Source organism: Rutidosis leptorrhynchoides, chromosome 4, assembly GCF_046630445.1.
Source record: "Rutidosis leptorrhynchoides isolate AG116_Rl617_1_P2 chromosome 4, CSIRO_AGI_Rlap_v1, whole genome shotgun sequence".
Taxonomy (NCBI): domain Eukaryota; kingdom Viridiplantae; phylum Streptophyta; class Magnoliopsida; order Asterales; family Asteraceae; genus Rutidosis; species Rutidosis leptorrhynchoides.
The window spans coordinates 422,996,810-423,022,005 of NC_092336.1; the positions used below are offsets into that span (position 1 = coordinate 422,996,810).

General features: G+C 32.8%; 1 protein-coding gene and 2 long non-coding RNA genes across 5 annotated transcripts; all 3 read left to right on the top strand.

Moving 5' to 3' along the window:
- Window positions 1–338: 338 nt before the first annotated feature.
- Window positions 339–3,073, top strand: LOC139845470 (uncharacterized). The gene is made up of 5 exons (XR_011758331.1): window positions 339–475; window positions 556–877; window positions 966–1,186; window positions 1,486–1,622; window positions 2,775–3,073. It is a non-coding gene; the product is annotated as an uncharacterized lncRNA (long non-coding RNA).
- A 6,783-nt stretch (window positions 3,074–9,856) lies between these two features.
- Window positions 9,857–17,043, top strand: LOC139844237 (uncharacterized). Of its 3 annotated transcripts, XR_011757878.1 has the most exons (13): window positions 9,857–10,096; window positions 10,909–10,947; window positions 11,057–11,359; window positions 11,448–11,601; window positions 11,883–12,084; window positions 12,352–12,509; window positions 12,815–12,887; window positions 12,980–13,064; window positions 13,177–13,268; window positions 13,835–13,915; window positions 16,562–16,634; window positions 16,710–16,794; window positions 16,944–17,043. XR_011757878.1 is itself a non-coding variant. In XM_071834460.1 (9 exons), coding segments are annotated over exons 2-9 (1,059 nt in total). In that variant the 5' UTR covers window positions 9,857–10,096; window positions 11,057–11,065; the 3' UTR covers window positions 13,836–14,356. The 3 variants fall into 3 exon arrangements, 1 of the variants encoding a protein (XP_071690561.1); XR_011757877.1 differs by lacking the exon at window positions 10,909–10,947; XM_071834460.1 differs by lacking the exons at window positions 10,909–10,947; window positions 16,562–16,634; window positions 16,710–16,794; window positions 16,944–17,043 and having other exon boundaries at window positions 13,835–14,356.
- A 6,485-nt stretch (window positions 17,044–23,528) lies between these two features.
- Window positions 23,529–24,941, top strand: LOC139904523 (uncharacterized). The gene is made up of 3 exons (XR_011778851.1): window positions 23,529–23,968; window positions 24,057–24,277; window positions 24,577–24,941. It is a non-coding gene; the product is annotated as an uncharacterized lncRNA (long non-coding RNA).
- The last annotated feature ends 255 nt before the right edge of the window (window positions 24,942–25,196 follow it).

Genomic DNA, 25,196 nt, shown 5'->3' on the forward strand with positions numbered 1-25,196 from the left:
TTAGTGACGACGTGAAGGCATTGTTTAAAAATACCGATAGTTTTGCAAATCTTAAGGACGATGATGCAGTCCGTGTTTGTTTATTGTTGGTGTATAAGCTTGTATTTGCCGAACATGGTGGTGATAGCATAATGCGGTAGACAGTGATTTTTTGGCTCTAATGGAGGATCTAGATAAATGGAACCGTTTCCCGTGGGGTTATCACATATGGACATTAACTTACCCTCAGCTTAAGAATGCGGTTCCAAGTCGTAGGCGAAGACATTTTTATGACATAGAGGAACATGGGAAAGCGACTTACGCACTGCAAGGTTTTATATGGATTTTTCAGGTATGGATTTTGGAGGCCTTCCCTATTGCCGAAATAAAATGGTGGAGAACTTTTCCGAAAATCCTACCCAGGGGTATTCGTTGGTATAAGAATACGAGGGTTAGTGTAGATCTGAGCAAATGGTTCTTACCGGATTACCCAGACGCGAGATTTTTTCCTTTATGTTTATGTTATTATATTTTATTTTAAAAAACCAACTAATTATATTAACTTTATATTTACAGGGTCTGATTCCTTGCAATATATCAATGTTTCTAGCCGAGGAAACAACCTATTGGTGGTTAGCAAGTCGGTCGTTCTTTGAAAATAAAGTTTAGGTTGACGGGTGTCCTATTGATAAGCCTACTACCATACATATTGATCTTACTACTCCACCCCCTAATCCTTGTAATGCAACCTCTGAGACTCCTATTGCAGCCTGCCATTCTTCAATGAGCCCAAGGGTCGTATCGCTTGAGGAATATAAGAAGTTACAACATGTTGTTTTTTAATTTGCAAAAAGATGTGGTCAAGTTGAAAATGGATTATATGAAGTTAGAGCGACAGGTATATTTTGATATGTTATTGTAAGTTATCATAATTGTTTACAAATATTCACAAATATTATTAGTAACCTTCTAATATTAAAATTCAGGTATTCCCGGAAATCGAATTCAAGACATTGTAGTTCATCCCGTTTTCCCTAATCCTGCTGGCGAAGATGACAAAGTTTCTGATTTCATCATTGAACATGATGGAGTTGCTGACCCGAAACCTTCCTTCAATGAAGAGAAAAAAAGTCATATGAGCGATTTGGATCTCAACCTGGATTTTAATGAAAGTTTAGATCTGAATTTCTTAGACGATTCACCTAAGGTTAGTTGTTTTCATAATTGCATGTTGACATGTGGTAATATATTAATATCCTATATGCTTGTCGCATTCACTTTTCAAGTAATAACTACAAATTATGTTCTTCCTCAGAAAAATGACCTACAAATCTGCCTTAATAATGTACCATCTCATATGGTCCATATTCTTGATAATAAGATTGCAGAAAACGAAAGGATCCTTTATTTATCAACTTATCAGCTGGCCCAGATATGAACTTCGTGTAATAGGTTTATGCTAAACTTTATAATAATATCTTATGTTTATATTTATTTTATATGTAGATTCAACAAGGACAAGAACAAAATGAAGACGTCAAAAAATGCGGTAGTATCTTTACATGTCGCAATTACCAACGACAAATGAAGATTTACTTCAAGATCCAATATATGAGTCGGTATACCCTTTTTGGGAAAAATTGGTGAGAATTGTAGTCATTGAAACATATATAGGTAGTATTGATATGAATATTTTGTTAACTAAGTGACATGAAATATATGTTTTGTAACTACTAACTAGGTAGTAGGGGTGTGCACCATTTGGTGTCAAACAGAATAAATCGAATATCGAATCGGTAGTATACAGGTAGTATTGATATGAATATTTTGTGGGATTATCACTTTTTTGCCCATTTTTTTTTCACCTTTTTGCGTTGGAGCCCAAAATTTTTTTGTTGTTGCCAAATTGCCCGCGCAAGGTGCCTTGCGTCCTTGCACCTGGGTGTGTCTATTGCGACCTTGCATCCCGGGGACGCAAGGACGCAAGGAGCCTCTTGCGACCTTGCTTCCCGGGGACGCAAGGACGCAAGGTGCCTCTTGCTCCTGCCTGATCGTTTTCCTTCAGACATTTCATTGAACACCTTATGTGCATGCAAATTATTCATTGCTTTTCATTATTTTGATGATATTCTTCCATCCCACACAACATGTGAAGTGAATTTGAATAAAGTTCTACATAAATAATCACATAAAAATATGCATGCACAGAGAATTCACTTGAAATTTTCACGGCTAAATAAAAAACTCAGCTATAGGTTATATCAGTCAGTTTGACCTTCTTTGTACAACTATGTAATCGTAAGTTTATGGAATTTTTGGCCTTAAATACTTGACCGATTAGTTGCAAGTTCTTTATTTATTTTTTAAACAGAGTTGTAATAATTACTTAGTTCGTTCAAGACTTCATAACATTATGCAGATAAGGTGTTCGATGAAATGTCTGAAGAAAAACGATCAGGCGGGAGCAAGAGGCACATTGCGTCCTTGCGTCTCCGGGAAGCAAGGTCTCAAGAGGCTCCTTGCGTCCCCGGGAAGCAAGGTCGCAATAGGCACACCCAGGTGCAAGGCGCAAGGCACCTTGCGCGGGCAATTTGGCAAAAAAAAATTTTTTTGGGCTCCAACGCAAAAAGGTGAAAAAAATGGGCAAAAAAGTGATAATCCCATATTTTGTTAACTAAGTGACATGAAATATATGTTTTGTAACTACTAACTAGGTAGTAGGATGAAATATATGTTTTACATAGAGTAACTAACTAAAATGTTTGTTAACTAATTTTTTCATATGTGTTTATCAGATTACTAATGTTCCATCTGTCGGAGAGGATTGTACACAAAATCCCAAACCAGAAATTGTGAAGAGGAGAGGGAAGCGGGAGAGGAAGGTTGGGCCTTTACAAAAAACACCATGGATGAAACCTTAATCAACAACGCATGCGAAACACAAAATCAGGAAGAAACGTGCGATAAGTCCCGTACATAAGTTAGGGTTGATCAAAGTGTGGAAGTACGAAGATTTTTTTTGTTAGCATACTTAGGTTATCTATTATTGTTTCTATTTTGAAAACAACTTACTTTTGCAGGTTAAGAAAAAGTCATTTAGAGGGTGTGTTTGGATTAGCGATTTGAATATTGATTATGCTTTAAATAATCAAAATCAAATAATCTCCTGTATCAAAATGCGATTTAATTTAATAGTGTTTGGATTTGATTATGTTGTTTGATATCGTAATAAATAAATAATCAGTTTTATAAGTGTTTGAAAATCAAATTATTTAATAACTTAACATGTAAAATTACTAAAATGGACATTCTTTGTTAAGAAATAAATTATATATGTAATAATATATATATATATATATATATATATATATATATATATATATATATATATATATATATATATATATATATATATATATATATATATATATATATATATATATATATTTTAATAAGTTATAAAATCCATAATCAAATATAGGCAAAGTATCAACATATAGATTTTCATTCGTTATTCATCTAATCTAATTTATATATAAACACACACAAAAATCCTAAAATAATTGTGTGCATTCTTAATTTCTTATGCATTACAGAGTATTATTTGTTATTCCATTAACAAGGTTCAAGCTTCCATACAAAAAGACTTGTCACCATCAATCACTATACATGTAAAAGTAACTTAATGGAAAAACCAAAACTCTTTTGTGTGACGATTGACAAAAGTGAAATAATAGCTTCACTTTGAAGAAAGTATGTCAGGTTCTTTTGGTTTTTACTTTTTAGTAAAAAAATAATTACACCATATAACTATTTATAGGGGCATAAAGGTAAAGTAACTTGGTGGGAAATATTATCGGGAATTGCGTTTTCTGTGCAGTAACCCTCCCCTTACTGTTGGGATACCGCGTTTTGGAGTTCACATACCGCAAAAAATCAAGTTTTGACATTTATTTGCCAAATACTATATCCGATCGTGATAGTAGATTTACATCAAAGTTCTGGCAATCACTATAGGAGGCCCTAGGAACTCGTTTGGATATGAGTACCGCATATCATCCGTAAACTGACGGGCAGAGTGAAAGAACAATTCAGACTCTTGAAGACATGCTCAGGGCATGTGTGATCGATTTTGGAAACGGATGGGATAAATATCTATCATTAGCAGAATTCTCGTATAATAACAGTTATCATGTGAGCATTAAAGCTGCACCATTTGAAGCATTGTATGGAAGGAAGTGTAGATCTCCTATCTGTTGGAATGAAGTAGGAGATCGACAATTAACTGGTCCCGAGATTATACACGAAACGACTGAGAAGATAGTACAAATCAAGGAGAGATTGAAAACAGCCCGTAGTTGCCAAAAGAGCTACGCCGATGTCCGATGGAAACCATTAGAGTTTCAGATCGGTGACATGGTTATGTTAAAGGTGTCACCTTGGAAAGGTGTAATACGTTTCGGTAAAAGGGGTAAACTGAACCCAAGGTATGTAGGCCCGTTCAAGATCATCAAAAGCATTGGACCGGTAGCTTATCGACTCGAGTTACCGCAACAACTCGCCGAAGTACATAATACATTTCACGTATCAAACCTTAAGAAATGTCTTGCAAAGGAAGATCTCACCATTCCTCTTAAAGAAATCCAAGTCGACGAGAAACTACAATTCATAGAAGAACCAGTCGAAATCATGGACCGTGAAGTTAAACAACTCAAGCAGAGCAACATACCGATAGTTAAGGTTCGTTGGAATGCTGGAAGGGGTCCCGAGTTTACTTGGGAAAGAGAGGATCAGATGAAACGAAAGTACCCACATTTGTTTCCCGAGAACGCAAAATAGGTACAATTTTAAAATTTCGGGACGAAATTTATTTAACGGGTAGGTACTGTAACGACCCGGATTTTTTCGATCATTTTATACCTATGAGATTAATATTTACATAAATTAAACCTTACCAACATGATAAGTAATCTAAATTGTTGAGATTTATGTTTTTAAAAAGAGTTTTACACAACGTTTGACCGTCCAATTTGACCGATGATATCACGAACTATATAACAAACGATAATTATACGTTTGTGTATATATATGTATTTATATATATTTAACATGATCTAAGAATGGTTTAACATCTCATTGTGTACTAATAACAATAAGTTATAAGTATACTTTGAGACTACTAACTTAAGTTTTCAAAATGATAACTATACGTAACGTTATTTGACATATATACCTTTAACCTATAATACTTATACAAGCATCGTATAAATATGTATTTAATCACTTTTAAAGGGCTTATATACATAAAACAATATAAGTATATTTACAAAAGATAGCTATATTTGAATTCTCATTCCGTTTCCTCAAAATTTCTACACGTATACCTAGAGTATATGTACTCGTATCATACCCAGCTCCTATACATATTTACTATTAGTATATACACATCACAATCACTTTATTAGCAGCCATGAGTCAGCCAATTTTGGATCTTAGCATGCATGATTAATCAATTTGGCATATTACAAGACTTTTGCACAATATTACAAATTTATACATCTTTTCACCACCATTTATACTCCATTCCAATTTCATTTTTACTACACATTTTCTCTAATCAAAAATACACTCTTAGGAACCTTAAGTGTTCTTCACAATCTCAGCAAATAACCATGAAGATCTAGCTTCAAAAACAAGCCTTAATCATCATAATAAATTCCTTACAAGAAAACTTCAATAATCCTTCCAAAAATACAAGTTTACTTCCAACCTTTTGATCCAACTCCACCACTCTTTTGGTTCTAGGATTTTTCTCATCTTTTACAGTAACGTTGTCCAAGTAACTTGAGGTAGTAACCTTGTTCATAACCTTATTCGATTCATATTTATATAGCTATCTTATTTTGTGTTGTAAAATTTTAACAACAAGAACATAGTTTGAATGATTTCAAACTTGTTTGCAAACTAAATAGATCCTTCTAACTTAACTTTTAAAACACTTCAATACCTGTAATATATCATAATGATATGCTAACTTAACAAGATATAACTTGGTTTTACAAGGAACATCTTAAAAACTGAATCTACGTCGTCGGAGTGCAACCGGGGGCTGTTTTGAGTTGGATAATTAAAAACCATCTTAAGCTTTGAATTGGAAGTTCATGTTCTGGAAAAATGATATTTCTTATGAATATGTTAACACATAAAAATTTCATGGTTTAACTCAAAGTGTAAGTATTTTTAGAAAAATGATCATTAAATGTTGTTTTTATGATGAAAAATGATCACTTTCATAAGTTTCACCAAAGTTTGACCTATAACCTGTGATTTAGAATACAACCTAAGGTATTTTCAGTTCATATTCTTAAAATTTGACTCGATCCAAGGAAGTGGCAAGTTGAACCAACAAAAACGGAGTTGTAATGAAGAAACTACGACTAAAACAAGATCGGGTATCCGAAGCTAGTTTAGCTACGAAAATATTTGGAGAAAAATTAAATTAATCATATATTTCTAATTAATATGATATTTCATATATATTTACTTATGATTTGATTTTATATATTTCAGGACCACCCGTAAACAACACGAGAAGATTAATCATAAGACCTCATGATTGTACGCAACACGTCATTTGACAACACGGTATTTTATGTACGCAACACGTCACTTGACAACATGGTACCATGGGTCGAGATTAATTCCGATCAATACGAATACGATGTGGTCTTTATTTATTTTATTTAAGCAACTAATTGTGGACCACTAACATCGAACTGCTAACTACGGACTAAAAAAATATTAAAAGTATTAAAAGTATATATATATATATATATATATATATATATATATATATATATATATATATATATATATATATGTAACGATTACTTAAAAAGAAAATATGTTGATATATTATATATATGGTTAGGTTCGTGATATCTATCGGAGACCAAGTCGTGATAAATACCTTCAAGGCAAAAGTGAGTATATAGTCCCACTTTTAAACTCTAAATATTTCGGGATGAGAATACATGCATTTTATGATTTACGTTATGGACACAAGTGATTAAAAATATATATTCTACGTTGAGTTGTACCACTGGCATACTTCCCTGTAACTTGGTAACTATTATTTACATGAGGTATTGTAAACGCGAATCCTGTTGATAGATCTATCGGGCCTGACAACCCCAACCGGACTGGACGACCAGTATTCAACGGTTGCACAGTACTTCGTTTTGGTGACTACACTTGGTACGGTGTAGTAAGATTTCATAATAAAGGGAATATGCGACGTTGATTAAATGTTAAGTATGGTTATCAAGTGCTCAACAACTTAGAATATTTTTATTAAAACGTTTATATATGAAATCTTGTGGTCTATATTTATAACGCTGCCGGCATTAAACCTATATCTCACCAACTTTATGTTGACGTTTTAAGCATGTTTATTCTCAGGTGATAACTAAAAGCTTCCGCTGCAACATGTTGAATTTAAGCAAGATCTTGAGTATGCATATTTGTGTCAAAAATAAAACTGCGTATCGGAGGATTTGTAATGTAAAATATGTTGGAAGTCGTATTGTTATTATCACATGTGAAGTTTGTAAGTCTAAGATTATCGCTAAACGATAATCATTATTAAGTTGTTTAAACCTTGTATTTGTAATAAAAGCTATGGTTTGTATTGTAAAAACGAATGCAGTTTTTGAAAAATGTCGCATATAGAGGTCAATACCTCGCGATGAAATCATATGTTATTGTATTCGTCCTTATGGTTAAGGTCGGGTTGTGACAATTATCAATCTTACTAAAATTAATATATTGTTATCTCTAAAACTAGTAACGTTATTACAAATAGATATTTTTATATAAAAATACATTACACCATATTTTATTACTAAAAAGATATTAATTAAACTATATGTAAAATATATCAATTAATATATAAATATATATTAAACTTTAATATACAGATTTATCATTTATGATAAATAATAGTTATACAAAACATATGAACTAAATATATTAAATTCATCAAAATAATATATAGTATAACAAGTATATTATTAACAACAATATAAATATACATATATAATTTCTTGATTATGATCATGTGTATTAATAAAGATACAAATGATATAGGTTCGTGAATCCGAGGTCAACCCTGCATTGTTCAATATAGTCATATGTATTTTTACTACAAAATACATTAGGTGAGTTTCATTTGCTCCCTTTTTAATGCTTTTGCAATATATATTTTTGGGACTGAGAATACATGCGCTACTTTTATAAATGTTTTACGAAATAGACACAAGTAATCGAAACTACATTATATGGTTGAATGGATCGAAGCCGAATATGCCCCTTTTAACCTGGTAATCTAAGAATTTGGGAACAGACCCCCAAATTGACGCGAATCCTAAAGATAGATCTATTGGGCCCAACAAGCCCCATTCTGGAATTTGGAATGCTTTAGTACTTCGAAATTTATCATGTCCGATGGGTGTCCCGGAATGATGGGGATATTCTATATGCATCTTGTTAATGTCGATTATCAGGGTTCAATCTATATGAATGATTTTTGTCTCTATGCATGAGACATATATTTATGAGAAATGAAAATCTTGTGGTCTATTAAAATGATGAAAATGATTATTTATATTAAACTAATGAACTCACCAACCTTTTGGTTGACACTTTAAAGCATGTTTATTATCAGGTATGAAAGAAATCTTCCGCTGTGCATTTGCTCATTTTAGAGATATTACTTGGAGTCATTCATGACATATTTCAAAATACGTTGCATTCGAGTCGTTGAGTTCATCAAGATTATTATTAAGTCAATTATAGTTGGATATATTATGAAATGGTATGCATGTCTGTCAACTTTCGATGAAATGAAAGTTTTTCTTTTAAAACGAATGCAATGTTTGTAAAATGTATCATATAGAGGTCAAATATTTCGCGATGTAATCAAATGTTATTGTATTTGTTCTTATGGATTAGGACGGGTCACTACAGAAAACCACATCAGGAGCCTTTTGTTGATATATAGTAGTATAATATAATGGGTTTACTTGGGTTCTTTGTTTATTCTTAGTGTAGGCATTTACTTTTTACTTTAATCTAGTAAGGTACTAATAGCACACTATATATGGTAATGGTTTGAAATGTGAGTGATGTAGGGTGAGATACAAGATATTTTGTTTCCCAAACCTTGCATCTCAACAGTTATTGGGATATAGTCTTTTCAACAGGAGTTCTAAGGATTTAACATTCAATAAGATCGGTCATTTTGCTCTAATTAATTTTCTGCGTTTTGACGTATAGATTGGTGATATCTTTTTGTTGTTTGACGACGATGTTTATACATTTTTGACTTAATCGCTATCAGTGTAAACTAATTTTAACTTTACTTTAGCCAGCCGTGGACAGAGTATTGTGGCAATACTAATGTTTTCGAAAACTATTTTATAGAGCTGTCGTCAACACATGAGCTCATAAATCTAGAAACCATAAGTAAAAGAAAAAACAAAATCTCTGTATGTCTTATGAATTTATCCGTTTTCAAAAATAAAATCGGCTAAAGCCTGACACAAAATGTTTATTCAATTACCGCTATAAAGAGCATACTTTTTATGTATTTCATGTTTACAACAATGAATAACAAACTTATGTTATGAATAACTTTATGAACAAATATTAGCAACACTTTATTGATGCGTATTCTTTTTACTTTAGAAATTCAACCCACAACAAAACCTACGACAATAACCATGTAATATCGTTATTTAATATTAATATACATTTGCAAAATACTATATAAAAAGGGCTCATAATCTAGTAAATAGATATTCCGTATGATGTTTGGTCGAATTATCATAAACAACACTTGCAAACTCTCTTCCCCTATATGTTAACTTCATTCTGCAAAACGCACGATATTCGTTCCCAATCCTTAATTCACTATTTCCCCATCGTCAATTCACGAAGAAGTCGCCTCCTTCACACCGTTGCAAGTTCGTGGATCCGTGAGATTTTTTGGTGAGTTTTAAGTTTGGGCAAGATTTTTATTACGTGGCTACCTTCTTCTCAATCAAAGTTTCTCAAGGTTTGATTTCTTTTCAATTTCAGTTTTTAATTACTTCTCGGATCTCACGCACACCTCCTCATATTGTTTGGATTTCTTTTTTTTAACTCGATTTTTTCAGTTCTCACGTACAGCTTCCGAGCTTCTAAAGGTTTGATTTGGTTTTCAATTTCAGTTTTTTTATTTCAGTTAAAGTTTGGCCAGCTTCATATTTATCCTCAATTTTCTAATTTGTTCGGCATCTGAATGGAGATTGCGATGATTTGTTTTTATTATTTATATATATAAATATAAATAAAAAAATAAAAAGCTATAATTAAATAAATACAGTATCAAAAAATCGATATAAATATATAAAGGGTCAGCTGGTTAAGTGACCTGTGATTATATCTCAGTTTTGCTCAACTTCGATTTCAACAGCTTCTCAATTAGTTTAATTTGATTTTAGAACATGTTACATATAATTTTAATTGATGGGTCAACTAGACTTTCAATTAGTTTAATTCTCAATTAGTTTTGCACAGCTCAATTTTGCACAGTAACTGTTCTTTTCTAACATATAATTTAAGCTCACTTTTGCACAATTTCTAATTAGGCAGGTCTAGTTCATGGATCCGTGAGAGTTTCTTGTGCATATAAGTTAATTTGCATGAAAAAGAAAATCCTAATTCATTGTTTACTGTTTTACGGATTGCCGGATTGGTTTACTAAATTCCTGTTTTAGGCTACCTAATATAAAGTTAGGGTTTTGATCTTGTACAGTATCATTCTTTATTGTGTTTCAAATTACTACGTGTCTTGCTAAAACGTTATTATTGTTAATATGATTATAGATTTTCTTGAGCAACTTGAATGTTGAACACAAAATTAAGGTTTGAATTGTGCACTTAATTTTGTCTATGATTCAGATTTGATTCCTAATAATATGCGTGTCTTCATACTTAATTGTTAATGTTGAATAATTCGTTATAATATCTGCAGGTGACTTTAATGACTCGATTTTTGTGCTTGTTCATTATTGTTATGCTCGTACCGTTGGGGCCGGTGCTGGTATTAAATGCTAAGCCCATAGGAACGAGATTGGATCTTTTAGAAAGTACCGGTAACAATACCCACTGGGACGAGAAATCAATTTTAATTGAGCATTTGGCGCGTATAACGTACGTGAACAGCATAATTAACATGGCCGGTGTGATCTTATTTGGACCGGAAAAGGCTCAGTCAATTCTCCGTTATAAGCTAATCAAGCTTCAAGATCATGACAGACAATGTCTTGAATCCACGGTATTGTTTAACTTCAACGTTAATATAGCTTATAATAATAATAATGTACCTTTACAGTTTAATAAATCATACTTGTTTTTCATTGCAGTATAAGTTATTTCTAAAGCATTGCGGTGAGATAGAGTCAGATTCCATAAATCGGTTGAGATCATTTGGAAATATGTGTTCTTTTGTTGCTGATAAAGCAAAGATCGAGGAAGCATTCATTATCTCATGTGGCACAAATAACACTGAGCCATCCGGTGAATTACTTTTTTTTTTTTTATTTGTCCTCACATTTAGTTATGGCGGATTAACTTGAGTTGGATATAGACTTCATATATAGATATATCGTGGAGTTATAAATACTAATTAGTTCAATTATTTAAAACTACAGTAATCGACAAAGGGCATTTGGCCCAGCGGTATCGTGGTCGCCTTCCAACCAAGAGGTTGAGGGTTCAAGTCTCACTTGGGACATATTTGTGGTTGTAAATATTCGTGTTAATGATGTGTGTGTGTGTTTGCCTTTCAAAAAAAACAGTAATCGACAAAGAAAATCCGAGTATAGAAATAATACCTGCACCAGTTCATGGCACTTCTGACTACTACTGTGGACGAGTTTCTGTAAAAGGCATCTCAAGAATGAAACCGTGGAGTTATGCTAAAGAATATCGTGTTCGGGTGTCTCCGTCACCCATCGTTCGAGATGAATCGTATAGCAAGATTCATCTTTGTTTCCACCGGTAAGTAACACTACACGAGGCTTTTGTTACTAGCTTTTAGAGGTGGCAAAGGTACTGTTAGTGAGTCTAATTGGGCACATCTTTTTTTTAATGGGAAGTATAGGGTTTAGCTGAAACTCTGCAATCAGTTTTTATGAATAACTTATACGTTAGTTATGAGTATAGATATTCTTCTATTACACTGGTAGTGATTTAAAAATATTCAAATGCATCAATTCAAATATATATACCGCGAATATTATTCACCGGATGACATCTTGATTATAGGAATGCTACACTCGGATTATGCCAGTGTGAAAACTATGATTGGATATCTATTAAAAAGAGGTTACAGAGTTCTCGAATGTCACCTTATGAGCATAGCTTTGTTGATGTAAAGGTCGATAGCGGGGCTTTTGGTGATGTTATGGTCATTTATGATGAAGGTATTTTGTGTGCATATATCCTTTTACATTTTTGTTTCCACCAATATTATAAGAATGAGCAATTTTCCAAATAAGTTCTCATCTTGATGTCTTATTTACTTGTATACTTGCAAAGTTTTGTGCAATGTTCTTGCAAAATAGACTATGTTTTTATTATATTTTTTTACAAGAAAGATTGTTACTTTGAAATATTACACCAAATGTGATCGTTCAAGAAGTTGTAATTGTGTCTTTGTAGCTGCTTTGATTATCTTTAGGGAGGGAGTAATTGTTTGCCTTTTGTTTTGACATATTGTACTGCACAGTGTCACGTAGAGGGCGCTATCAATTGCTTTTTGGGGGAATTGGTTTGTTATTCTTGGCACCTATTGCTAGCAAGTGAGTCCCGTTTTACTACTACTATACTAGTCCTCTGGTGGTGATTGTTTCGAGTTTTAGTTTATCGTTCTCATGCTCTCCTCGTTTATCAGGGAATTTTTCCCTGGAGTTGCTAGTCGGGGAGCCCAATTTAGCAAGTGGTGCATGCTTATACTTGGCGTCACTTGTATCTTACACGTGAGTAATCTCATCACTTTCTTCCATTTATTTTTTTAGTATTCATTCATTGGTCGAATTAGCTGAATAGTTTTTTTAGCATCATTATTTGGCTTTATATTTGTTTTTTCAGAGCTCTTTTGACACTCCTTTGGCAATCGTCGCAGCCGCTTCTTGTTTGTCAGTATATTATGTGATTTTTTCTATCATGTGGCGTGATGATTAGTAAGTTTTATATATTCCTGTTTATTTCCCCTTACCAACAACTAGGATTATAGGTTGATAACTCCTTTTTTTGGGTAATGGGGATCACTCAGTAGATATATTGATTATAAAAAGATACATAAAATATAGAATGGCTATAGGACATGCCCTATAACCTCTCAAACAACCATTGCTAAGTAAAGCAAATTACAAAGCCACCACGAGCACGAGACCCACAAACAAACAAAGGAATGACAGGGAAATCTACTGTTTTGGTACCTTTTTCTCTAAAAAAATAAATAAATATTTTTATGGCTTCAATTATCTTTTCTCCAAGAAGGACAAGTAATCAAGAGTACTAGGGGCATCATAAGTTGCGTATAGAGGCCTGATATTATGATTCCCTAAGAACTCATAGGTCTTTTTGCATTTCTAGCTAACTTTAGCTAAGGACATAGTCGGGACACTTTATTTATAATGCTTTTCTTCCATGATCACTCAAATCTTATTTAGAAGCACTTAACTAAGTTGAAAATAATCCAAGATGTTGACATTCTGACTGTATGGTGCGTTTTATTTTTCTGTAGAGCTCCAATGTTTTCGAAGAGGATGAACATTTGGCCATCAAGTAAACAGACAACGCTGGAGCCTTTAGACCATTTGTAACGGTAGAGGCGTTTCTTTGTCGTGTCACTTGCCTTTATGCATTTTTTTTGATGATTATGATGTGTTTCTTTTTTGAGTGGAGTAGTGGTGGTGTTTCTTTTTGGTGTTAGTTGGGAGTATTGTGATAATGTGTTAAAATATAATTATGTTAAGTATTAAAAGAGAATAAAAATAATATTTTTAAATTAATAAAAAAATAAAATAAACAAGTGACACACGTTTCTTTTGGTGTCACTTTCTAACTAACGCCGAAGAAACGTCTAATGTGACACACGGATACGGGAAGAGGGAGGCGTTTCTTTCATCCACGTAGGCAAGTAACTGGGTTACTTGCAACCCGTTACAAGTGGTCTTAGGCTTTGAGCATAGATAGGAAACAAAATATTAAAACCTCAAATTAATTTTTGGTTGCCGTACAAAGTCAAAACCCCTGCATGTTCTTTTCTTTACCGCACGATAACCTAAGAGAAATCAACCACACATCTTGTATTCCTTTTACGATAAACCACATACGAATATTATTTTGCTTATTGTATAAGACTGATTGTAACGACAACAAGTAACGCCGTTACTTGTCTACGTGTAACCAAAGTGACGCCAGAAACCGGAGTAGCGGGCCGTTACTTGACGGCATTACTTCGGCGGTTGTACGAAAGAGACGGGAAAGCAACGGACGTCTTGACCACGTGGCGGTCGCTGGTTGGTTGGGCTATATAACCGTTGGAAAAAAATTCAATATATATATATATATATATATATATATATATATATATATATATATATATATATATATATATATATATATATGGGCAGGGTCAATGGGGAAGTAACCAATCGGGGGGAACAATTTTTTTTTTCTTTTTTTCGTTTTTTTGGAATTTTTTTTCCAGATATCAAGATCACACGAAAATATGAACATTTAAAAAAGACACTTCGTGATGAATGTTATTATTTAGGCGGGAAAACGATCGACCAAAATAACATTCAAGATAATATTAATTGTGAAGAATGTTAACGTTTTTTTTTTCTTCATGTTTTGTGAAGTAAAATTTATCCCGATTTAGAGTTTAGGGTTTAGGGTTTGGTGTTTTGGGTTTAGTCCCTAAACCCAAAACCCCAAACCCTACCGTTCGAGTTAAAAACTCAATCTAAATCCTAAATCTAAACCCTAAATCTAAACCCTAAACCCTAATATCTAAAACCTCAACATACGCTCGAAGAACACGATAATTGTTATATATTACTTAATTGTTATATATTATTACTTCTTAGAGGGCTTTCCCGCCAAAATAAAAACATTTATAACAAAGTGTCTTTATTAAATGTTCATATTTTCATCCAATCTATAATGTTCGTGAACAAAGTTTTTACAAAAAATTTTTTTTTTGCTTCCCCCCGATTGGTTACTTCTCCCTTGATCCTACCACTATATATATATATATATATATATATATATATATATATATATATATATATATATATATATATATATAGTGGTAGGATCAATGAGGAAGTAACCAATCGGGGGGAAGCAAAAAATTTTTATTTTTATTTTTTTCGTTTTTTTGGAATTTTTTTTCAGTCATCAAGATCACACGATTATATGAACATTTAGAAAAGACACATCGTGATGAATGTTATTATTTTGGCGGGAAAATGATCGACAAAAATAACATTCAAGATAATATTGTTCGTGAAGAATGTGAACGTTTTTTTTCCTTCATGTTTTGTGAAGTAAAATTTAGCCCGATTTAGAGTTTGTTTAGGGTTTAGGGTTTGGTGTTTTCGGTTTATTCCATAAACCCAAAAGTCTAAACCCTAAACTCTAAACCGTTCGTGTTAAAAATTCAATCTACATCCTAAATCTAAACCCTAAATCTAAACCCTAAACACTAAATTTCTAAACCCTAATATCTAAACCCTAATATCTAAAACCTCAACATACGCTCGAAAAACACGATAATTGTTAATTGTTATATATTAATTCTTCGAGCGTTTTCCCGCTAAAATAAAAACATTTATCACAAACTGTCTTTATTAAATGTTCATATTTTCATCCAATCTATAATGTTTGTGAACAAAGTTTTTTCAAAAAACGAAAAAAAAAAAATTGCTTCCCCCCGCTTCTCCCCGATTGGTTACTTTCCTCTTGATCCTACCACTATATATATATATATATATATATATATATATATATCATATCTATTTAATTTTATACACACACATCCTACTTTTCTTCTTTTATTTTCTTAAATCAAATAACATACAAACTACAATTTTGTTTTTTCACAATGGACGAAACTTACAAGATGCTCGAGTTTATTAAAATGAAAATGAAATACAAGATAAAATCAGAAAGATCACACGATCTGCTGCCTAAAATCAGTCAAGATAAACATTATCTTGCTGCCCAAGCCTACATGGCCAAATACCAATACAATATTAAACATCAAAGATGCCTCCTACATGCTCACGTCACTACTATATATATTAGTTCAGTCTACACATTAACCCTACATTAAATGGGCGTCGGTTGGCATTGTTGGGCTGGGCTATTCTCTATCATCGTGATTGTGTCTTTGTCGTTGCTTTGATTATCTTTAGGGAGTAATTGTTTGCCTTTTGTTTTGAAAAATTGTATTGCGCAGTGTCACATGAGGGGCGCTATTATTTTCTTGTTGGGGGAATTGGTTTGTTATTTTTGGCACCTATTGTTAGCAAGTGAGTCCCGTTTTACTATACTATCCCTCTTTCTTTTAAAGTATTATTTTTACGATTCTCAAACTCGTTTATCAGGGACTTTTTCGGTGGAGTTGATAGTTGGGGAGCCCAATTTAGCAAGTGGGGCATGATTATACTTGCCGTCACGTTTATCTTTCAGGCGAGTTATCTCGTCACTTTTTTCTCCCTTTTATTTTTAGTATTCATAGGTCGAATAGCTGAATGGTTCTTTGTATTTCATCTTGGTTTTTGTACAATTGTTCTGCCTGCCAACATTGATACATTATTATGCTTTATGTTTGTTTTCAGAGCTCTATTGACACTCCTTTGGCAATCGTAGCAGTCGGTTTTTGTTTGACACTATATTATGTGATTTTTTCTATCAAGTGGCGTGACAATGTGTAAGTTCTATATTTCCCTTTATATCACCATGCGATGTTAATACTCTTATATTGCTACCTTTTCTCTAAACATTATAAGTTGTGTATATTTTGTTATGCTTACATATTCAAAACATTACACTCTTTAATTGATTTTTAGTCATGCTTCAAGCAGCAAAAACACATACAAATGCTAAATCCTCCACTACACTTCATTAAAACTGATTATGAGGTTCAGATTATTACTTCACACATCACTTTGAAAATGAATGAACAACCACCTCTCTACTGCTTTTCTCATGTTATATAAGTGTTGTATTTCTTCGATCACTAAAATGTTATTTAGAAGCTCTTGATTATGCTGAAATGCAAGATGTTGCTATTCAACTGTATCGTGCGTTTTATACCCTGTAGAGCTCCACTATAAAGAATTGGCCATCTAGTAGACAAGCCACACCTGAAGCTGGAGAAGGTACATTACCCATGAAGGTCGACTGATAATGGATATTAAAGGTAAAAAAAAAAAATTGGCCTTTTCATCCTTGACGTGTCTCATGATATGTTTTTTTTTTTTTTTTTTTTAATCTTTTTAATCCTTTGACAGTTTGTGATTCGACATATAGGAATCAACTCATCGACCCATTCATAAGTAAATGGGTTGATATTTCTAAATTTAGATAGTTTTCTTGATATTTCCAAGTCAGCCGACTAGTTGGTTTCGGGTAGTGTCCGACCTGACTAGGCCCATTCGGCGGTCAATGTCTGTCAACTGGTTCAAAAGTCGACTAGTCCCCAACGTGGCCAGTTAGTTTCGACAAGGTCCTGATCAACCAGTCCTCGACTAGCGACTTTCGAATATTACTTCAAAATTGCAACTATTCTTTCTTACCTCTTTTTCAACTAAATGTATCTGTGTATTGTCCGATAATATTGACTTAAAAAAACTGTTATCTAAAGACTTGTTTTGTTACAACAATGCAGTCAATGCTTATGCTCTTGACAAATTTTCTAGACTAGAACGTGTGTACTTGTCTGTTGGATTGATTTGCTTAATCCTACCTACGAAAATGGTACAACTCTTTTTATTGGCAACTGCAGTAAAACATTTATTCATTTATTTTTGCAGGGTTTTAGATCCTTGCACTTGCTAACAAACCTGCTATATTTTCGTGGTTTTTAGTGTTGTAATTGCCAGGGTGTATAGACGCAGAGATCTTACCTTTTATGTTTACTGCTGTGAAATTTTGAGGATGATTTAGTGTTATGATTAACTAACTAGTATATTAGGTTTATGGTTATCATTACTGATTTAAAAGTTAATCTTGATGCTTTTTAGATGGTTAGTTTATAAATGCTACTATAAATGTCTAGAGTAATTACTGAATATTTTATCGTGAAGATCTACAATTGTAACCGTTGAGATAAATACTCCCCAACAAGTAGCAAAGTTTTTCCTTTACATTGATCGATCGAATTAAACAACAAACAAAAGCTAGAAGGTTTTATGATAAATGTAAGTGGATGCATGATATGAGCATGTATAGCAAACAAGAACATCACATGTTTTATAAAATTTGTTGAACCATTTTTTATGATGTAGGATGTATGGCTCGAGTACAAAATAAACAATACCAAAAACATCATTCTACAAATGATACATCCTTCCATTTACAGTTAATAAGTTAATAGATTATAGATAAAAATTGAGTTTCATATGTTGTTTCATGTTATGTTCTGTAAGCTTAACCATCGTCTATTTGTCTTAGACCATTCACTATGGGCATTCCACATCATCCTCCTCAGCATCATCTCCACCATAGGCACCGTAGCTCCATCTTAATATGCTCCCTTTTTTGCAAGACGGTAATTATCAGGTGAAGGGTGTGAGCAAGAAAATGTTTGATTTCTTTAGTAGATGTTATTAACATGACTAGCAAGGAGGTACATAAAGATTACTATGGGTTTGCTAAGTTAAGAATTTCCATTTGAAATTTTACAAACTGTAGACTTTAACCAAGAAAATGAGAAAATTACAATGTTATCATACAAAACGGCTTATTTTCTAGTAGCATTTTGAATATCAAATCAGGTAATAAAATTTATAAAAAACTATAAATTTTCAAATAACGACTAAGATACAAAATATATGCACGTGTATCTGATCATGTAGTAGTATATTATATGTAAAGTCCGGGAGTTTCGTTCCACACGAGAGTGTAACATATGTAATTCAAGATTTAGCTAAACCGTAACCAAACTATCTGAAAGCAAAAATAGAATAATCTTTTGTTTTCGCCGCCGCCGCCACCGTCAAAACGAAGACGGAGTAAGCAGTCAAACTTTTACGTTACTGGTAATAAATTTGGCACACACAAGAGGTACCATTTTTCTACCTTGAAACAAGCATATAAATTTTGTTTCACACTCCACCCCACTTTCTCATTTATCTCTATAATTCCTTTTTCAACAACCAATATCATTACACAAACAACAAATATCGCATTAAAGCTTATACATAGTGCATTAATACTTGTGCATTACCCCCTATTACAAAATTCTGAGTGTGGATGTAAGATAAGTTCAATAAATTACCACCTACTCCTCTCAGAGGAACAGTTTTTTTTTTGGGTATCAATAGCTTCACAAGTCACAGATACAACACAAAGTTTTTACTTTTGTGATTTCTTTCATATTTTAAAACCCCCTGTCTTGTTGAGTTTCTGCTCATTTTCTTAACCATCTCTGGATTTCTTGTAACTTTATCTTACTTTCTTCATTTCTTGCAAGTAAACCTCATTTTTTTTGGCATATTATCTAGTGTTTGATTCATTATCAGAAAGATACAAACACACATTCTGGCATTCTGCTTGTAAGGTAATAATAGATAGATCTCATTATTTGTATTATTTACAAGTCATTTTAGTTCTTAATTTATGATCAGAATCTATACAGTTGGCTTGATTTGATTGAAACTGAGAATAATTAAATGGATCTTTTTTTTTTTTTTTTTTTTTTTTTTTTTTTTTCTTTTTCTGTTACACATTTTGAGAAAAAAGAAGGCATTTAATTTGTTTTGAGATGGAAATTTAAACTTACTTGATTTGCCATTCAATGATTCAATGATTCAAGATTTTTGACATGAAAGGTAACTAGTAGTATGAAACAGTGTTGTAAAAAACGGAAAAAACGGGGGTGTAGACGGGGTGTAGACGGATTTTGGAGTGCCCCGTCCCGTTTATACATAAAACGTTTAAAAAAACGGAAATCGGCCAAAAAACGGTCAAAAGACGGTCAAACACGGTCCGAGACGGGAAAAAACGGGTTTTTCTGATTTTTTCAAGTTTTTTTTTTTTTTTATATTAAACGTTGTGCTATTACTTAGGGTTTCTTTTTTTATGTTTGAAATGTTGAAGTATTTAAACATGTGTGAAATGCTTATGTTTGGAATAATGTAATGTACAATATATATATAATATATAACATTTTTATTTAAAAGTCAACGTTAGTCAACATCCGTCTAGACCTCCGTCTCGACCCCGTCTCGACCCTTTTAGGACCCGACCGTCTCGAACCCGTCTCGCGTCTTTTGCAACCTTGGTATGAAACACCTCACCGTTTGTGCTTAATTATTAAGTTAAAAAGTTTGAGTCTTTGTTATTTAATTCTAGATCTCATTTGTAAATCTCTTGTTTCCCTCCTAAAGATGCGTTTATTTATTGTATTATCAATTATAAACAATCCGGTGGATTCAGTTCTGTCAAAGTCCTAATCTTTAATTGGATATTTTATTATGAAAATCAAGAATCAAGAATTTTACATGACCCTCGTGCTGTAAAAGCTTTAGTCTTTTGTCTAGTTTATTTACATTCACCAAATAATAATAAAAATCCACAACTGATACTCCCACCTTCGCAAACCCTTTCAGATCACAATTACAGGTAAAACCTCTTTCCAGTGAGATTTACTATCACATAAACTTGAAATCCTAATCGCGAAATCAGTACAAACAAAGTTGAAACGTTGACTGTCGTAGTTGACCGTCTTGGACCGATGTTGACCGTTTTTTATAGTTACCATTCTTAGCCGAATTTGGGTGGAACGCCACAGGACACTCGATTTTCCGTTCCGACGACCGTTTTTCTCAACCAAAACTATTTTCATAAGCTACCCTTGGGTCTGAGGGTAAACACGTTTAATAAATTTAAGCAAAAATGGATCTTGACATGACCCGTTTACAAATTCTTATCCCTTATTACCCGACCTCTACAAATTCTTATCTTTTAGGACCCGTTTATAAAAATCATAGTATGACATAAGTACATAGCTGATTAAGAAATGGTAGCAAACCACATAGTGGAACATAATGGGAAAATGGTTTAGCATTAACCTTACAGTGGGTACACAGTGGGAAGTTGGTTTAGCATTAAAGACTGTTTTTGGATGATGTTATAACTTATAATAATAGATAAATATGAAGATGATAAATGGATAGTTTAATACTCCATCCAATATTAATTGAAGTTTTAAGCATGTTAGAAATATTTCTAACAAACAAAAGTACAAAAGTTCTAAGGAATTTTTTAAGGTATAAGTAGTTTATATAGAGTCTATATTCCATACAACCAAGCTTATAAGTTTAGTAGGACTTTAACCCAAAGTAAGATATAATTATGGCAATGTAGAAATTTTCTTTTGTAATTGGGCTGACTGCAATAAAACTACTCGGGTCAAGCTGTAAACTGATATATATTATAATATAAGTAATATTTAAAGGGTCATACAACTTGTATCATCAACGATTAACTTACATCAGTACATCTACGACTAAAATCCTTGATTACCTATCAATTCAATTCAATACTATATTCAATTACAAACATAAATGAACTATGGTCTATCACCACTACTTGTATTCCCATATTTACCATCCCTTGATACCAGTGTTGCAAAAGTCGGCCGAATTGACTGACACGTCGTTTTTAGGCATGGCCAATGCGTCGTTGCTAAAAAGTCGGTCAAAGGTAAAAATTTGGTCAAAGTCGGAAAAGTTGGTCTAATTCGGAAAAAGTTGGTCAAAGTCGGTCAAAGTCAGTCAAAGTCAGTCAATTTTTTTAATTGTTTTTGTAATATTGTTAATAAGTGTTAATTGTTCATGTTTATTGTAAATATAATTTATATTTTAAGATTCGATCTATATAATATTATATATAAATATATATTTAATATAAGTATTTTAAAAAGCCAACATTAGTCAACGCCCGTTGCGTCACCGTTGCGTCCGACGCGTTGTTTTTTAGACATGGCCGATGCGTAGCCGATTCGCGTCTTTTACAACCTTGCTTGATACTATGATCCAACACATTAGAACTTATATTCCCATATACTTACCATCTATTGATACCATGATCCAGTACATTAGATCTTATATTCCCATACTTAGCATCTAAAACATACGTACATTCAGTTATAATTATAACCATTTCTTATTCTTTGTTTACTGCTAAATTTGTCCAGTTAAAGATGAGATATGTTAAAATTCATAGAGCAAATCTTCAATGGCGTTTGATTCAACATCATCCGTTCACGACAGCTATCAACATGATGTGTTTCTGAGCTTTAGTTTCAGAGTTTTGGAAAAGGTAAATAACATAACTTCTTTAAATGCTCTTATATTTATGTTTGTGTTGTTTTGACATTTTTAATGGAATTAAGATTGCTTATTATTTTCTTTCTAGTTAAAATACCACATCTCTATAAACCATATGAACTCAAATATTTTTTTAATAGTACCGAATAGTATTCCCCATGTCATCTATTAGAATACTCGTCGTGGTAACACCAATATTGTAGTGTTGTGGAGTTGCAACTTTTGTACCGGTTTATCTTTATTATACTCATGCCGTTTGTGTTGGTTTCAAACCTACTAAAGTTTGGAGCAAAAGAGTTTTGTTTAATTTCAGGATTGCGATTTGGTAAAATAGTTTGGAGAGAGTTTGAACCGCTTGATTTCAAACCTTTTCGCAATAGAGTATTCAAAGATGTCAAGTCTCGCTCCATCCATGTTAGTGACGTGAAGGCATTGTTTAAAAATACCGATAGTTTTGCAAATCTTAAGGACGATGATGCAGTCCGTGTTTGTTTATTGTTGGTGTATAAGCTTGTATTTGCCGAACATGGTGGTGATAGCATAATGCGGTGGTGATAGCATAATGCGGTAGACAGTGATTTTTTGGCTCTAATGGAGGATCTAGATAAATGGAACCGTTTCCCGTGGGGTTATTACATATGGACATTAACTTACCCTCAGCTTAAGAATGCGGTTCCAAGTCGTAGGCGAAGACATTTTCATGACATACAGGAACATGGGAAAGCGACTTACGCACTGCAAGGTTTTATATGAATTTTTCAGGTATGGATTTTGGAGGCCTTCCCTATTGCCGAAATAAAATGGTGGAGAACGTTTCCGAAAATCCTACCCAGGGGTATTAGTTGGTATAAGAATACGAGGGTTAGTGTAGATCTGAGCAAATGGTTCATACCGGATTACCCAGACGTGAGATTTTTTCCTTTATGTTTATGTTATTATATTTTATTTTAAAAAACCAACTAATTATATTAACTTTATATTTACAGGGTCTGATTCCTTGCAATATATCAATGTTTCTAGCCGAGGAAACAACCTATTGGTGGTTAGCAAGTCGGTTGTTCTTTGAAAATAAAGTTTAGGTTGACGGGTGTCCCATTGATAAGCCTACTACCATACATACTGATCCTACTACTCCACCCCCTAATCCTTGTAATGCAACCTCTGAGACTCCTATTGCAGCCTGCCATTCTTCAATGGGCCCAAGAGTCGTATCGCTCGAGGAATATAAGAAGTTACAACATGTTGTTTTTAAGTTGCAAAAAGATGTGGTCTAGTTGAAAGTGGATTATATGAAGTTAGAGCGACAGGTATATTTTAATATGTTATTGTAAGTTATCATAATTGTTTACAAATATTCACAAATATTATTAGTAACCTTCTAATATTAAAATTCAGGTATTCCCGGAAATCGAATTCAAGACATTGTAGTTCATCCCGTTTTTCCTAATCCTGCTGGCGAAGATGACAAAGTTTCTGATTTCATCATTGAACATGATGGAGTTGCTGACCCGAAACCTTCCTTCAATGAAGAGAAAAAAAGTCATATGAGCGATTTGGATCTCAACCTGGATTTTAATGAAAGTTTAGATCTGAATTTCTTAGACGATTCACCTCAGGTTAGTTGTTTTCATAATTGCATGTTGACATGTGGAAATATATTAATATCCTATATGCTTGTCTCATTCACTTTTCAAGTAATGACTACAAATTATGTTCTTCCTCAGAAAACTGACCTACAAATCTGCCTTAATAATGTTCCATCTCATATGGTCCATCTTCTTGATAATAAGATTGCAGAAAACGAAAGGATCCTTTATTTATCAACTTATCAGCTGGCCCAGATATGAACTTCGTGTAATAGGTTTATGCTAAACTTTATAATAATATCTTATGTTTATATTTATTTTATATGTAGATTCAACAAGGACAAGAACAAAATGAAGACGTCAAAAAATGCGGTAGCATCTTTACGTGTCGCAATTACCAACGACAAATGAAGATTTACTTGAAGATCCAATATATGAGTCGGTATACCCTTTTTAGGAAAAATTGGTGAGAATTGTAGTCATTGAAACATATATAGGTAGTATTGATATGAATATTTTGTTAACTAAGTGACATGAAATATATGTTTTGTAACTACTAACTAGGTAGTAGGGGTGTGCACTATTTGGTGTCAAACCGAATAAATCGAATATCGAATTGGTAGTATATAGGTAGTATTGATATGAATATTTTGTTAACTAAGTGACATGAAATATATGTTTTGTAACTACTAACTAGGTAGTAGGGGTATGCACCATTTGGTGTCAAACCGAATAAACCGAATATCATATCGAATCCAAAAAAAAAAAAACCAAACCGAAAATTTTAAACGGTTTTCGGATCGATTGAAATCGAATTCGTAATTCGGTTTTTGGTTTTAAAAATTTTAAATTTGGTTAACCGAAAACCCAATTAAAAACCGAATTCAAATTAATAACATATTAAAACATATTTATAATTATAATATTTATATATTTATATTATATTTGA